The 17,084-nt window shown below is 55.2% G+C and overlaps 1 protein-coding gene and 1 long non-coding RNA gene across 4 annotated transcripts in view; one reads left to right on the top strand and one right to left on the bottom strand.

Moving 5' to 3' along the window:
* Positions 1–17,084, bottom strand: part of LOC308190690 — a 29,951-nt gene that overhangs the window by 2,206 nt on the left and 10,661 nt on the right. Inside the window, exon 3 of the long non-coding RNA XR_013947451.1 lies at positions 309–552. This is a non-coding gene — a long non-coding RNA (uncharacterized lncRNA). The remainder of the gene's footprint in view (positions 1–308; positions 553–17,084) is intronic.
* Positions 9,021–15,636, top strand: LOC308190686 (epiplakin-like). 3 transcript variants are annotated; one of them, XM_080582344.1, is made up of 3 exons: positions 9,058–9,104; positions 9,185–9,408; positions 11,885–15,636. In XM_080582344.1, the coding sequence occupies exon 3, from the start codon at positions 11,933–11,935 to the stop codon at positions 15,467–15,469; it is 3,537 nt and encodes a 1,178-aa protein (XP_080438470.1). In that variant the 5' UTR covers positions 9,058–9,104; positions 9,185–9,408; positions 11,885–11,932; the 3' UTR covers positions 15,470–15,636. The 3 variants fall into 3 exon arrangements, with proteins under 3 accessions (XP_080438469.1, XP_080438471.1, XP_080438470.1); XM_080582343.1 differs by lacking the exon at positions 9,185–9,408 and having other exon boundaries at positions 9,021–9,104; XM_080582345.1 differs by lacking the exon at positions 9,185–9,408 and having other exon boundaries at positions 9,055–9,071.

Below are 17,084 nucleotides of genomic sequence, written 5' to 3' on the forward strand. Positions count from 1 at the left end.
CCTTGATCATCTTTTGTGGCTCTCCTCTGGACTTTTTCCAACACGTCCATTTCCTTCTTGTGTTGGGGGCCCCAGAACTGAATGGAATACTCCAAGTGGGGTCTCACAAGAGCAGAGTAGAGGGGGAGAATCACCTCCCTTGAGCTGCTGGTCACACTTCTTTTGATGCAGCCCAGGATATGGTTGGCCTTCTGGTCTGCAAGCGCACATTGCCAGCTCATAAATAGGGAGATATGGCCGAGGAACTAGAATAGCTTAATCCTCAGCGAAACATCAGCATGCCATGGGCTTGTTGGGAGGAGGCTCACCAGGAAGGCACTGTAACGCTGAAGTAGGAAGTGCAGAGGAACAGCAGAGGGTGTTCATCAGAGAGAGCGTAGAGCTGGATCAGACAAAATGATGAAACAGACCAACACAGAGCCCTGCAATCCCTGTGCAGGCTGACACTGGGGAGCTGGGCGGGGGCAAGGTGAGCATCCAGACGGGAGGGCCCCTCTGTGCCAGGACTGAGCTGGGTAAAGTGTCTTCTGCTGGCAGAAGGGAGGGCAGACTCTGAGTGGAGACATAAAAGGGGCATAGAAACATAAATTACACACAGCAGGCAAGCAGGTAATGCGTATTTGCTGTTTCCCCTAAGAACTGGGTTGTGGAGAAGCAACAGGGCGATTTCTGCACACAGCACACAGTCAAACTGTGGCAATTGCTGCCGGGGTGAGGAAATTGCTGCAAGAGCTGAGGAAAGGTAAGGCAAGGTAAGGCAAGGCAAGGCCTCTTAGCAAGGGAGCCATCAGTGGGACTGCATGCGTTGGGAGGGGGAAGCGCATGCTGGGAGCAAGGCTGCTTAACGCATGCAGACATAGGCTGGGAAATGCTGTGAACAGCAAGGGAGCAGATAGTATTAAGTTATTCAGGTTAGTAAAGACGTGCCAGCTGCAAAGACTGCTGGAAGACCAAACAACATACAGTGAGTGGAATAAAAAAGGCAGATTATGTTCAACATCGGTAAAAAAAGCACACATGGGGAAAAGCAGCCCTACTGTGCACATACCCAGCTCTGAACTGTTGCAGTTCAGCAGCAAGAATTGTAATAGAGTATTTGATGAGTGCTCAGCAACAGCCAGAGTAACTTAAATGTTAAGATTAGGGATGGAGCAGAGAACAGGGAAAGACTCACAGAATCATAGAATGGCTCGGGTTAGAAGGGCCCTCAAAGATCACCCAGTTGCAAGCCCCCTGCCATAGGCAGGGACACCACCCTCTAGATCAGGTTGCCCAGGGCTTCATCCAACCTGGCCTTGAACACCTCCAGGGATGGGGCATCCACGGCCTCTCTGGACAGCCTGTTCCACTGCCTCACCAACCTCTGAGCAAAGAATTTCCTCCCAGCCTCTAATCTAAATCTCCCCTCTTTTAGTTTAAAACCATTCCCCCTCATCCTGTCAATATCTGATTGAGCAAAGAGTTACTCTCCATCTTTTTTATAAGACCCCTTTAATTACTGAAAGGCTGCAAGGAGGTGTCCCTGGAGCCTTCTCTTCTCCAGGCTGAACATCCCCAGCTCTCTCAGCCTTTCTTCCTAGGAGAGGTGCTCCAGCCTCTGATCATCTTTGTGGCCCTCCTCTGGGCCTGCTCTAACAGCCCCACACCCTTCTGGTGCTGAGGGCTGGACGCAGCACTCCAGGTGGGGCCTCAGGAGGGCAGAGCAGGGGAGGGCAATCACCTCCCTCCCCCGCTGGTCACCCCTCTGGTGACACAGCCCAGGACACAGTTGGCCTTCTGGGCTGGAAGTGCGCACTGCTGGCTCATGTCGAGCTTTTCGTCCAGCAGAAGTTGGATGTCCCCCAAGTCCTTCTCTGCAGGGCTGCTCTCAGTGAGCTCTTCTCCCAGTCTGTACTCATGTCCGGGATTGCCCCGGCCCAAGTGCAGCACCCTGCATTTAGACTTGTTGAACCTCATTACGTTCACGTAGGCCCACTTTTCAAGCCTGTCCAGGTCCCTTCGGATGGCATCCCTTCCTTCTATCGTATCAACCACATCACTCAGGTTGGTGTGTCATCTACAAATTTGCTGAGGGTGCACTCGATCCCAGTGTCTACGTCGCAGCTTTCCCCAGCTGCTCTTGGCCGGCTGTTCTGCCAGGCACCACCATCCATTGCCTGTGTCCGCAGACAGCCGCTTGACTCTCGGAGAAGGGCAGCAGAGCAGGGCAGACCCCACCAGCTGCATTCAGCTCTGCACATCCCACAGTGCCCAAGGCCAGCTCTGCAGATGTCCCTCATGGCCAAGGCTCTGCTCTGCAAGTCTGTGTCACGCCGAGGTGCCCTGCAGCCCCCACCGGAGCTGGAGCTGTGTCTGTGCCATCTCCCCACACACCCTCAGAAGACAACAGGAGCATGGGAGGGGGACCTGGGCCCCTCCATAAGCATGTATACCCCCACTGTGCCCAGGAGCCGCAGAGCAAAACTCTTATGCCAGGAAGCTGGGAAGTCAAAAGATAAGCAAGTTCTCTGGAAAGGTGTCAGGAAGCAGTGGCTGTACACTGCTGGCACCACCCCAACCGCCCTGGGGATTATTGTCCTCCCTGCCCTGACACAGGCCAGGTGGCCTGAAGCACCAGCAAAACTCTCGCTGATCCCCATTTCCCAGGAATCACGTGTCTGGGTGAAAGATGCTTGAGAGCTTCTTTCCCACAGAGTACAAAGTTGTGCAACTGCTTATCTCCAAGCCAGAATAAAAAGGATTTTTGTCTTTTCTGTTTGCCTATGGTTGCTGCCTGTGCCCATCCCTTTGGTGCTGGGTTTGGCCGGTTCATCGCGGTTGTTAAAAGAGCACATAGAATCATAGAATCTCCTGAGCTGGGAGGGATCCACAAGGATCACTGAGTCCAACTCCTGGCTCCACAGAGAACCACCCAAAAATCAAACCATGTGCCTCAGAGCATTGTCTTCTTTAATAGCGACAGGCTCAGTGCCATGACCACGTCCCTGGGGAGCCTGTCCCGGTGCCCAACCACCCTCTCAGTGAAGAGCCTGTTCCTAACACCCAGCCTGACCCTCCCCTGTCGCAGCTCCACGCCATTCCCTTGGGTCCTGTTGTTGGTCACCAGAAGGAAGAGCTCAGCACTTGCCCCTCCGCTCCCCTCATGAGGAAGCTGCAGACCACTGTGAGGCCTCCCTTCAGCCTCCTCTTCTCTGGTCTGAACAAAATAAGGGACCTCAGACACTCCTCATATGTTTTACCCTCGAGACCCTTCACCATCTTCATAGCCCTCCTTAGGATGCTCTCTAATATTTTTATGTCCTTATATTGTGGCACCCAAAACTGTATGCAGTACTCAGGGTGAGGTTGCACCAGCACAGAGTAGCTGTAGTGGGACAATTTTTTTGTATTCTTTCCTACATTGCTCAGCCCAACTCCCTTGGGGTCCAGCACTGCCAGCTCACGTGGCTCTGCAGGTCCCACGCCAGCTCCATGCCAGAAAGGAGTGCATGGGCAGCTCTGCGCCTCCAGGCACCTCTGCCGCAGGGAATCCTGGTGTGAGAGCTCCACACCGTGGGTCTGGTTTTCTTTGCTAATAGTGTCCCCTGCTGCGTGCAGAGGCTGCCTGTGTGTGGTTGCAGCAGGAGGGCCCTGCCCTCTCCACGTCAGGCAGGAGGCTGTTGGCTGCTGTGTGCTGTGTGCCCCTGTACTCGGCTCTGGTGAGGCCGCACCTCGAGTACTGTGTTCAGTTTTGGGCCCCTCGCTACAGGAAGGACATGGACGTGCTCGAGCGAGTCCAGAGAAGGGCGACCAAGCTGGTGAGGGGTCTGGAGAACAAGTCTTACGAGGAGCGGCTGAGGGAGCTGGGGTTGTTCAGCCTGGGGAAGAGGAGGCTCGGGGGCGACCTTATCGCTCTCTACAGTTACCTTAAAGGAGGCTGTAGAGAGGTGGGGGTTGGTCTGTTCTCCCACGTGCCTGGTGACAGGACGAGGGGGAATGGGCGAAAGTTGCGCCAGGGGAGGTTTAGGTTGGATGTTAGGAAGTACTTCTTTACCGAAAGGGTTATTAAGCATTGGAACGGGCTGCCCAGGGAGGTGGTGGAGTCACCATCCCTGGAGGTCTTTAAAAGACGTTTAGATGTAGAGCTTAGCGATATGGTTTAGTGGAGTACTTAGTGTTAGGTCGGAGGTTGGACTCGATGATCTTGAGGTCTCTTCCAACCTAGAGAAATCTGTGAATCTGTGAATCTGTGTCACTCTCCGCCAGTGTCTGGGGACTGCTGTGCACCAGCAGCATTACATCCAGGGCTGTGTGGCTGCAGGGACCAGCTGGGAGGGAGTCGTGTCAGCACCTGAGCTCTGGCAGAGGAGGTTTCCCAACTCAAATGCTACAGGAAAACAACATTCCCCAAACACCCCATTGCCAAAGCATCCCTGAGAAAGCTGTCTCCCAGCTCTCTGATGTGGTTCGTGGCTGCTTCAGCCAAGGACACCTACACCTTCCGGCAGGCAAGGCCAGGCCACGGCGGTGATACCCGGGCCCAGGTGCCTCCATGCCAGGCTGCAGGGAAGCTGCAGGACCGGGCGGTGAGTCACGGAGCACCGCTGTGCTGCACTGCGGGGCACGGAGCGTCCCATGGGTCTGCACCCCGGCTTTGCTTTCCATAGAACTGCAGCAAGGGGCACTTAGAGAGGTGGAGGCAGCAAACGCTGGGGTTTCAGGCACCACCTGAGCCCTGCACACTCACATGGGTTTTCTTTACTTACCAGACATCTGTATACTATCAGATAGGGCTGGCTGCAGCTGCATGGCAGCCATGGCAATCCAGCGCCACATGCACAGATCCTGACACGACACAAACTCTCCCCAGACGGTGATGCTGTCGCCTTCCTGCCCTCTCCCCAAGCACAGGATGTGCGGTGCCTCAAAGCCCCTCACTCTCCTCAGGCACAGAGGCACAGCGTACTGGGGGGTGCTGCAGCACGGCCAGGACTTGGCAGGCAGGATTGGGTCCCCCTGCTCAGGGCAGACCCCACCTGCAGCAGCTGCTGCACTTTTCCCAGCTTCTCCCACAGCAGCTCGCATGCTGCCAGCCTTAGCCCCTGACTGAAGGGAGGACAGCAGCCGTCTGTCAGGTGGGTGACAAGGAGGTGTTGTCTCCAAAGAGCCCTGTGCCAGAGTCCAGAGTGCGGTATATCCAGAAATGCTGGCTGGATAATGGGCCTGTAGCGTGCAAGTGACAGCGCCCTGACGCCCAGGCAGCTCCAAGCTGCTAGTCAAGCTGTCTGGGAAGGGCGACTGCAGGTCAGTTAACACCCAGGCCTGAAGCCAAGCGAGAAGTCAACATTCCTCTCAAGACAGCTTGAGCACAGTTTCGTCTCCATTCTCACAAACATCCAGCTCCTGGCACTACAGGCATGTGAAATGGGAAGTCACTGTATTTTGGCTTGTAAACCAAAATAGCAACTGCAGTCCAATCCAAAGCCCTGTGATCATATGCAAATTACAAGAGGTACAGCGTCAGCTTGCCGCTGCCTTTCAGAGAAGTAAGATGGAATGGGTAAAACAATCGGCATTGCTCAGCAAGAACACTGTTTCCAAATTATCTGTAGGCTGTGTTCTAGCGCTTTCACTTGCTAAAAGGTCCTATCGCTGTTCACAGCATGCGTACTGCTAGGATAGACCGTGCCATCTGCCTCTCAATGGACCTGCAGCAGCCACCACCCAGGGCAGGGGGTGGCCTGAGAGGCATCCTGTCTGAAATGTCTCCAGGACCAGGGGCAGACTGGGAGCAGACCTGAGGAACAGCTTCAGGAGAACGAGAAGCAGGCCCCGTGACATCAGCGTCACCAGGCAGGATGCTGGTGATGCTCCCAGGCAGCAGACAGAGAGACAGGAGCCCTCCTTCAAATCTCAAGGCTAATTACGAGCCCCAGGAGCAGGGGGGAGGGATGGAGGCAGGTCTGGAGACAGCACAGTCGTGCACACCCGGGCACTGGCTGCAGAGTACTCAAGCCAGGCCCTGCATCCCCGTGCCTTTAACACACCAGTGCATGGCAGCTTTGGGAGTGGGGCTGAGGGAATTTGAGCTCAAGCCACAAAGACAATGCCGAAGGCCAGAAGAAACATGACCGTGTCCAACAGCAGGTAGCCAAAGCAGCGAGTGAACTAGAAGGGACTGAGGTCTGGTATGCAGCACACATGCAGCTCCAGCCAGGGGGGAGCGGGGTTTCAGTTCTGCATCACAGGGGTTGGTATTTAGGTAGGTGAGAGGCTCAGCGTTGCCTGTGCTGTATTCCCTTTCCCTGGGAAAGGTGTGCAGGTGCCAGAGTCACCCATGGGACACAGGAACGTCTGCCTTGTGGGCACCCTTCCTCTTCAACAGCTCCCGGGGAAATACCTCTCTGGAGACAACAGAAAATACAGCAGAGATCAGCTCACTTAACCCATCTCCAAACAGCCTTGGGTAGTGCCTTAGAACAGGTCCTGGAAGAAATAAGTTGCTTCAGGGTTCAAATGAAACAGTTTGATCATGTCTCAGAAACAGACTAATAGGTAGGATAAAATACTCAGTCCTCATCAGGGAAGAGTCATCCAGCTCTCTGCTAATGAGGGAACAAGCTGGGAACAGGGTCCCGGTGAGGCACCATCGTTTCCAAGAGATACAGCTCTGCTTAAGCCACCTGGTACCTGTGACCAGGAGGTGACATTCAGGGCTGATTCACTGCAGCTGATGCTCGTGTGCACTGTAGGTCACCCAGCTGCCCTGGGCAGCCAAGGTGGAGCAGGTCCATGCAAGTCGGTGGTTGCTTTGTGGACACATCCTACAGCAGATGTGTTCACATGGTCAGGGCAGTCATGCTCCGGACTTGGGTGAGTGTCCTGATGTGCTCTCCATGGCTGTAACGGGAGCCTGGGCTCCAGCTCCACAGGAGGCGTCCACTGTGGCGAGATAAATCATAGCCTCTGTTCTGACAAATGCAAAGTAACGCATCATCAAGGGAAGCCGCCAACTGCCAGCACTTCAGAGGTGTCTAAACAAGCTGGGCCAGCTCCAGATAGTGGCCCAGTGTCACTGGGACAGCTCAGGGGAGCACGCTGCATGGCTGCGGTCAGCGTTGAGTGGTGCCTGGGGAGTGCAGGAGGACCACAGAGCAGAGCAACTTAACACTGCCTGCTGGTACCCACCCAGCCAGGCTTGTGCACAGGGTCCTTGCTGCACAGAGCAGGATGCTGAGAGAAAAGAGACGGGATCCTCTTTCCTGGCACAGGCACCCTTTGCACCCCTTACACTCAGTTTGTGCCAAGGATGCAGCCCAGAACAAAGCCTTTCCTGTAGCCCAGCCCAAATAGCTGAACCTTAAAACCTACAGTGAAATGCAGTTAGCAGCGTACTTGTGGCATCAGTAACTCTAGCCAACGTAATGCAGGCTGAAAACAGATGTCAGGCAAGGAAGGGCTTCTGAGGAGTGAGTAAAGACGACGGAAACAGGTCCTGTGTCCACCTTCATCCCCAAGAGCAGTGGGACCTCCTGCCCAGGTGTGTTCCTCAGAGCCAAACTGATCTCGGTGAGTCAGAGGGAAAATGCATTCGTGTGCTGATCATCCAGTCTGGCAAGCACCTACGCAGGTAGGAATGTGCACCCAAAGCAGGACAGCCAGGAAAGGAAGGGCAGGGGCAGGCAACACCTCCTCCGCGCAGGGGCACAACTCACGCACACCCACACAGGGCCAGGGTCACACCAGCACACACACGTGTGCAGCTGCACATGCCAGCTCACACAGGCATAGGTGCGTGAGCATGTGTGTGCTCTCCCCTGCACACGCACAGTCACACGTGTGCACACTCACACAGTCACTTGAGCACATACAGTCACACACATCAGAGGCACGGTCACGTGCAGGTTTATGTGAGCACATATGCAGTCACAGATGCACACAGCCACAGACACAACCAGCACCTGAGCACGTACCCAGCTGCACAATTGCACACTGGAAGAATCCAACCAAAACCACCCTTGTGCTGGAAGCGGACACTGGGTAAGCCTGTTCACCAGAGCTGTGGCTGTGGTCTGATGGGACATGGCCCAAACACGGGACTGCTTCAGCCCAACTCAGCCCAAAGCTGGCCAGAGCCACCAGCCTGCCCTGCCAGCCAGCATGAGTTCTCTGCAAGCAAGGGGTCGACCAGGCACCCCGAGCTCCCGGGGAGCCGCTGGCCAGGCATTGGGCTGGCTCCCCCTGCTCACCAGGAGTATGAGTGTGATGGAGCACTGGAACAGGCTGCCCAGAGAGGCTGTGGAGTCTCTCTCCATGGAGGTCTTCAAAACCCACCTAGACATGGTCCTGGGCAACGTGCTGTAGGTGGCCCTGCTTGAGCAGAGGGGATGGACCAGATGACCTCCAGAAAACCCTTCCAATTTCAACCATTCTGTGATTCTGAGAGGTTTCCATCCTGGAGCTGCTTCAGCCCCAGGCACTGACCACCCAAACCCACCTGCTGCAAGGAGCTCCTGTGCCTGTATGGTCCCATTCACAACCCCATCAGGGGACAGGCTCGATCTCTGACCCCCATGGGAGCAGAGACAGCCGCAGGAGGTGGCTGCAGCTCCCTACCCCAGCCGAGGGGCTGAGCCAAGGCAGGTTGAACAAGCCCAGATGTGTAGAGACCTCCAAGTCATCTGGGACCCCAGGCAGAGCAGTCCATGAGCAATCGTGCTGGGCACCTGTCAGGAGACGGTGGTGGCAGGGTCCAGAAGCTGCACCATGCCCCTGCATCCTCCACAGCCATCATTCACCCAAGCTCCCACCACAGACGCACCCCACATCTTGCAGTGTAACCGGTCACTGTCCCCGTGCCCCAGACCCTGCCACCCCAGCTGGGCTCCCAGGACAGGGGCTGCTGTGACACTGCAAAGGCATCGTCACACTGGGGTGGTCGGATGTATATTGGCTGGCTTGTAGCATGGGGCAGGGCTGGTGTGTCATCCCCAGGGGCGGGGAAGCGAAGGATTTAAATTAGGCACCTGCCTCAGCTGCTCATCCTGGCTGAGAGGCGGCGGGAGGAGGAGGAGGAGGACCGGAGCCTGCTGGTGAGCAAGCCGCTCTGGATTCGTGTCCAGCAGGTAGGACACAGCCTGTCCAGAGGGGGCACTGGGGCCACCACACAGCCTAGCACAACTCCTGCCTTGCACGCTCTATGCAGATACCAGAGGCCTGCAAGGGATGCGGAGACCTTGCCTCTACCCCAAAACCTACCACTCAGAGGGCAGCTGCTGAAGCCCGGGGCTTTGGTGCGCAGGAGGTCTCCGGGCACGAGGCGGTCCTTTCTAAGCAGGGACGAAGCGACAGAGCGGCTGGATGCCAGGGCTGGATGGAGCCACTGCTCCACGCGAGGCGCTTTGCGTCCCCTGCACTTGAGCTGAGCAGGTCAGGACACTGGGACACGGGAGGGAGGCAGCCGGAGCCGTGGGACCTGCCCGAGCCCGCAGGAGACGGTGCCGACTGGCGCGGTGCGTCTCGGCTGGGGGCCCGGCAGCGGGAGCCCGTGAGGCGAGCACCGGGCTGGGGGCTGTGCCGACACGCTCGCGCTCCCTGGGGTGCAGGCAGGGCTCGGGACCACGGCGCTGCCAGGCCACCCCTGCTCACCCCAGTTGGAAAAACCGCTTCCACCAGGGCCTCTTGGGCTGGGCTGCTGTGACAGCTTGAAAGGACAGCCAGCTCCTGCCCCGGGAGCTGCGTGTGCAGCCAAGCCCCGGCATCAGGAGGCCTGATTAGAGACGAGCTAATGACAGCCTGCCGTTGGGCAATGTCTCTCCAGAATAGGGTGTTCACACGACATCTGTGGCCTATATAGGTGTCGCCTGCTCCAGGGCGTGACACCGGCACTCTGCCTTGCCCTGCACCGAGTGCCACCCGAGCAGGCGGCACAACGAGCCCATCACCCTGCGAGGGCTGCATCAATGGAGGCAAGAGAGTGAAAAGAAGCTGCTCTCTAGGGCCAGAGCCCCAAGGTGGGCCAGAACACCCATGTGAGAAAGAGCCTGGAGCCATGGGCAGGGTCTCCAGGAGGCAGGGACTGGTCTACAGCTGCTGGGATCCAGCTCTCTTGCAGCATGATCCATCTACACCAGCATCATTCCAATATTTAAATGGATCAAAAGCAATGACTCAGAGGCTTTTAGATCAGTTAGGTAAACAGTCAGGGAATTAAGCTGTGACCTTGATAATTAATGAGTTAAACGTATCATTAACATCAGTCACTGTAGCTTTATGGGAGATGGGTGTTCCCAAAGAAATGTTTTGGGGTTTGTTTTTGCCATTTTTACAAGACTGTGGCCTCATCACCACATGATACTGGGGATGCTGAAAGTTTACAGGGCTTCCAGAAGAAACCAGGTGACTGCACGGCAGAGGTCCTTCAAGAATTACTAAACAGACTCAAAAGGCATCCAGTTTATGAAATCCACTGTGCTAAAAACAGTTAGAGATTACCACAGAAACCAAGTAAATGTTATATATGTTGCCCCATTTTCATTCTTTCCCTCTTGTCCACTTATAGCTCAAGATGGAAACAAGACCCTGGGCTACACCGACCCTTGGTCAGACTCTGCATAGTTGTTCAGATGTCTGCTGAAGAGCACAGCCTCCTTCCTCTAGCACATTTCAGACAGCACAACTGGTATCTTGGTTGGCAGTGCTGCTTTTATATCTGAGGGTACCCGCTAGATTGACTGTGACTCATCACAGTAATTGCTAAGTACCTGTACAAATGGGAGAAACCACTGCAAGCAGCCACTTACAGCAGGCTCCCTGAGGTACCGGCTCTTAGTCCACCACAACTCTGTAATTTTACATACGTATACATATAGATATACATAATTTTATCTGCCACTTTACCTACATAACAATTAGCTAAAACAAAGAATGACCATTCACTACCTCCTGCAGCACAGGGTCTAGGAGCTATCAGTGAAAAGACTTTCCCTGCAAAGTATGATTAAATCACTGTTGTCATTACCTTGGGATGTTGCAGAGGCTGACACCAGACCCAGACTCACAGCCCCAACTGCACAGATCCACGGATGAAAGCCTGTGGTGGCTAATAGAGGGTGGTCTGGGGCAAGCACAGCCCAGGCGGTCTGGTGCGCTGCATGCCAGAGGGTTCGGCCAGCAGGATCAGTCTTTACCATCCTGTTGTTCCTACACCAGTTTCCCTAAATATCTGGAGAGAGAACCCCTGCCCTCCTGCAGAGACAGCACGCAGCCAAACAAACCTTCCCATTGACCACGCCCTTATCCCCAGGCACTGGAACTGGTTAGAACGGTCCCCAGGATGGTGGTTGGCATGGGCCACCCAGCCATCCCACAGACGATCCCCACGTGCAATTAAACATTAGTGTGGGCCACAGAGCAGTGCGAGCATGCCTGTGGCATCAGCACTCAGTTTTGGAAGAGAAAAACTGAGTGCTGAGGAAAAAAGCTTATTTTTTTGGAGAAAAGCTGTAGTCAGTTTTTCTGAGTACGGGTGCTGTTAGGGATAGGCACCAAGCCTCCTCATGACACTGCAGCATCTCAATGCAAAGACATCCAGCTGCATGGAGATGTGTAGAGCCAGGCACTGCAGCAGGGAGGTGCACAGCATGCTGCACAGGCGAACACAGAGCAACCACCCCGGCTGGGCTGTCACTACTGCTTCCAGGGAGTTATCACCCGCTGTTTGAGTGGGAGCCGACCCTGAGACTCCTGCTGAGAAAGGGGGTCAGTAGCAATGCTCCAGTTCCTGCTTCCCGCTTCTCTCTGGAGTCCTGCTACTACATCCAGAGAGATGGCTTATCTTCACACACACCACGGCACCCGCTCAAGAACCTGTGTCTCACCAAGTCTTCTCTTTCTCTCTCCTCAGAAAAACACAGTGCTCCACAGCAGCAGGACTGTTGCCCAGAGGTAGAAGATGAGTGGACCCCTTCAGAACAACGAGTCAAGTAACACAGGAAGCAACTTGATTGGAAGTGAACACACGGAGATGTGTGGTGGTGGGAGTAACTTCATAGCTGGTGTCTTCATCCAGGCCAAGAATAAGAAGATGAGCATCTATGATGCCATGATGAGGGGGCTCCTGACGCCAGGTACGGCCCTGGTGCTGCTGGAGGCGCAGGCTGCCTCAGGGCTCCTCACTGACCCAGTGAGGAATGCCAAGCTATCAGTGAAAGAGGCACTGACTGCGGGACTTATAGGCAGAGATTTTTATGAGAAGCTTCTGTCAGCAGAGGGAGCCGTGACAGGGTACACAGAGCCATACACAGGACACAAGATCTCCCTCTTCCAGGCCATGAAGAAAGAGTTCATCGTCAAGGAGCACGCTATCCGCCTGCTTGAGGCCCAGATCGCCACCGGCGGCATCATCGACCCCATCAACAGCCACCGCCTCCCTGTGGAGGTGGCCTACCAGCGAGGCTACTTGGACCAGGAGATGTGCCAGTTTCTTCTGAACCACAAGAATCAAACAAGAAGTTGTTTTGACCCCAACACGCATGAAAACCTCACTTATACACAGCTCCTCCGCCGCTGCGTGCCTGACCCAGACACGGGGCTGCTCATGCTCCAAGTGATGGACAAGGGCTCGGTGCTCTACCAGCTGAACAAGGATGCCCGCAAAGCCCTGCAGGCTGCCCGCACCACCGTCAGCGTGGGGCTCTTCCAGGGCCAGAGCGTCACCGTCTGGGAGCTCCTCTTCTCTCGCTACGTCTCTGATTGCCAGAGAGAGGAGCTGCTGAGGAAATATAAGGTGGGGACGGTGACCATCCCAGAAATGATCACCACTCTCACTGCCATCATCACCAAGGCAGAAACAGGAAACCAGGATCTGAGCTCATCCACAGTAACAACCAGCTGTGAGGTGGGATCACCACAACCTGTACAGGATACACACTCCCAGGAGCAGCAGTTGAGAAAGTCATTAAAGTCTGCGACCATCTATGTCACTGCTGGTGAGTTCCAGGGACAAAATGTTTCCTTGCTGGATCTGCTCTTTTCCAAATACATCCCTCAGGGGAAGCGGCAGGAGCTGCTGGAGCTGTACAGAGCAGGCATACTGACCACAGAACAGGTGGCTACTGTCGTCACCACCACGATCAACAAAACAGAAGCTGCCAATACCACACTCGCAGCAAATACCAGAAGTCCACAGAAGGTGGTGACAAGGGCAGGGGAAAATGGAGATGATGTTTCAGCACAAGATGCACAACTAGATAACGTCTTGAAGTCTACCACCATTGACATGCCAGCTGGTGAGTTCTCTGTGTGGGACCTGCTCTTCTCTGACTACATCCCTGAGGACAAAAGGCAGGAGCTTCTGGAGCTCTACCGTGGAAGGGTATTAACCCTGGAGAAGATGATAACTGTTGTCACCACCCTCATTAAGAAAAAAGAATCTACAGGCAGGAAATTCCTAATTGCAGTGAAGACTTCCAACAAGGACACTGTGCCAGTGGCAGGAGAGAAGGATGCTGACTCCTCCAAAGAAGAACCATGGGAAACAGCCTTGAAAAACACAGTTGTCGACATGGAGGCTGGAGAGTTTCAGGGCCACAAGGTCTCTGTGTGGGACTTGCTCCACTCGAAGTATATCCCCGAGGAGAACAGAAAGGAGCTGCTAGAGCTGTACCAGGCAGGAGAGTTAACCCTTGAGCAGGTGAAAACTGTTGTCAGCACTATTGTAACCAAGGCAGAGGAAGCAAGAGCAGAGCAATCAGCACATGAGAGTAGTCCAAGGGCAGAGACAACAGTCCCTGAAGCTGAGCACACGCACCACCTGCAAGAGGACAGGACCTGGGAAGAAACCCTGAAGTCCACCACAGTTGAGTTGGCAGTGGATGAGTTTCAGGGGAGGCAAGTCTCCGTGTGGGACCTGCTCTTCTCTGACTACATCTCTGAGGACAAAAGGCAGGAGCTTCTGGAGTTGTACTGTACTGGGACACTGGCCTTGGAGCAGATGATAACTGTTGTCACCACCCTCATTAAGAAAAAAAAATCTACAGGCAGGAAATTCCTAATTGCAGTGAAGACTTCCAACAAGGACACTGTGCCAGTGGCGGGAGAGAAGGATGCTGACTCCTCCAAAGAAGAACCATGGGAAACAGCCTTGAAAAACACAGTTGTCGACATGGAGGCTGGAGAGTTTCAGGGCCACAAGGTCTCTGTGTGGGACTTGCTCCACTCGAAGTATATCCCCGAGGAGAACAGAAAGGAGCTGCTAGAGCTGTACCAGGCAGGAGAGTTAACCCTTGAGCAGGTGAAAACTGTTGTCAGCACTATTGTAACCAAGGCAGAGGAAGCAAGAGCAGAGCAATCAGCACATGAGAGTAGTCCAAGGGCAGAGACAACAGTCCCTGAAGCTGAGCACACGCACCACCTGCAAGAGGACAGGACCTGGGAAGAAACCCTGAAGTCCACCACAGTTGAGTTGGCAGTGGATGAGTTTCAGGGGAGGCAAGTCTCCGTGTGGGACCTGCTCTTCTCTGACTACATCTCTGAGGACAAAAGGCAGGAGCTTCTGGAGTTGTACTGTACTGGGACACTGGCCTTGGAGCAGATGATAACTGTTGTCACCACCCTCATTAAGAAAAAAAAATCTACAGGCAGGAAATTCCTAATTGCAGTGAAGACTTCCAACAAGGACACTGTGCCAGTGGCGGGAGAGAAGGATGCTGACTCCTCCAAAGAAGAACCATGGGAAACAGCCTTGAAAAACACAGTTGTCGACATGGAGGCTGGAGAGTTTCAGGGCCACAAGGTCTCTGTGTGGGACTTGCTCCACTCGAAGTATATCCCCGAGGAGAACAGAAAGGAGCTGCTAGAGCTGTACCAGGCAGGAGAGTTAACCCTTGAGCAGGTGAAAACTGTTGTCAGCACTATTGTAACCAAGGCAGAGGAAGCAAGAGCAGAGCAATCAGCACATGAGAGTAGTCCAAGGGCAGAGACAACAGTCCCTGAAGCTGAGCACACGCACCACCTGCAAGAGGACAGGACCTGGGAAGAAACCCTGAAGTCAACCACAGTTGAGATGGCAGTGGATGAGTTCCAGGGGAGGCAAGTCTCTGTGTGGGACCTGCTCTTCTCTGACTACATCCCTGAGGACAAAAGGCAGGAGCTTCTGGAGCTGCACTGTGCTGGAACACTCCCCATTCAGCAACTCATCAGCACCATCAGCAGCATTGCAATTGACAGCAAAGAAAGGAAACTTGCAGCCCTTCCCCAGCAGACAGTGGATCTCCTCCAGTCTGAGGGCTCCTACATTACCTTTGGCCAATTCCAGGAGCAGAGGGTGTCAGTATGGGAGCTCCTCTCCACCAAGCAAGTCTCTGAGTACAAACGAGAGGCACATCTTGACACTTACGGCACAGGGGGGCTGACTGTGAACAAGATCACCATCACCACCACTGTAGTCACGGGCCCACAGGGAAAGAAAAGACACCACCCCGACCACTAGCACTACCTGCCCCAGAAGAGGATTAAGCTCTACCTCCTATGGAAAATGCAACCTGGGCTCTTCTGAGAATTGGCTCTCCATGCAATACAGTTATGGACAGGAAAGAGTGGTGATGAACCTGTGTGTGGAACAGGGTGGTCTCCTGGTTAAACTCTTTCCTGTCTCAACTACTACTTCACTGAGAATGTTTTTGCCCAGTGGAGCATTCCTGGGGGGAGGGGGGCAGGGATTCTAGGGAGGGCTGGGGAAGGCTTGTGGCTGTGACTTGCTGCCAGACTCACACAGGCACTGACAAAGGATAGGGAAATGTGGGGTTAGCACCCACAGCAGATGGGTCAGAGACTGCCACCAATGGGATCAGGCAGAAACCCCAAAGCAGGAGCTATTGTCAGCACAACTGGCAGCCCCAGAAGAGCTACAGAGGGACCGACCACCTCTGCACGGGATAGCTGGGACCCTGGCCCTGCTGAGGAGCAAGCAGTGAGGGCAGCACACATGGCTGCGGTCACCTGCAGGACATTTTGCATGCATGAACTCAAAGTGGGATTGGGCTTCTGGTGCCAGGGCTCTGATGCCTGCAATGGTGAGCAGCTGCTGGGTGCACTTGCAGGAGTCCAGAGCTATCAGGGGCAAGGGGATGCCACAGGGAAGGGTGCTCCTGCGTGTGCCAGGGACACCCCAAGTCCCTGTGCCCTTGAAGGTCACTGCCCATTGGGGAGGGAAAGCAGCTATGAGAGCATCCCCGTGCTGCCTGGCACTGAGCTGAGCAGCCATGCATGTGTGCAACACAGATTTGTGCTGCAAAGCGTAAGCACTGAGCATGCATGCAGGTACCACAGAGCCATGTGTGCACAGCACCGCATGTGGGGCTGGACCTACCATGCCCTGGGGAGTCCAGCATTGCGTTCAGACATGGGGGGGTGAGGCACAGCCTGCAGCATGTGTCTGTGTTTGTGTGTGCATGTGTCACCGTTACGGGGGGGGGGTGTACATGTACCTGTACATGTCCCTGTTACAGTGCCATGTCTGTGTGGATGTGACACTGCGTGTGACACCAATGCTGCCCCCTGACGGCACAGCAGGCTTCAGCCAGGCCCTCAGCTGGGCCCTCAGCCAGACCCTCATCCTGGGCCTCATCCCAGGCCTCATCGTGGGCCTTCAGCCGGGCCAAGCCCTCCCTCAGCCAGGCCCTGCAGCCGGGACTCAGCTGCGCTGGGGCCTGAGTCAGGGCCCCTGGCCGCGGACCCGCAGCTGCCCCATGCTGCTGTCCTGGGCTGGAGCTGCCCTTCACTGCTGCACCTTGTCTTGCCCAGCTCGGCTGTGTCAGCCCATCTGCCACTGTGAGGCCACGAGGGGCATGGCTGTCTCTCAGCCTGCAGCCTGAAACCCCCAGCCCCATTCAGGCTGGGAATGCAGCTTCTCCCAGTGACAGACATGCGCTGGGCCGGCACTCCTGTACCATTCACCAGTTGACCCAGCCCAGGTCCCAAGATAGGGACCCCTAGCCCGGGCCCCGCATATCCCAAAGCCCCCCAGGACCCCCAAGGCTCCCACAGACAAAGCCCCCTACAGCATGGGGATCCCATGGCCCCCACTGTCCAAACCAACAGCTCCA

The sequence above is a fragment of the Anser brachyrhynchus genome (assembly GCF_964034855.1).
Source record: "Anser brachyrhynchus genome assembly, chromosome: 2".
Taxonomy (NCBI): Eukaryota; Metazoa; Chordata; class Aves; order Anseriformes; family Anatidae; genus Anser; species Anser brachyrhynchus.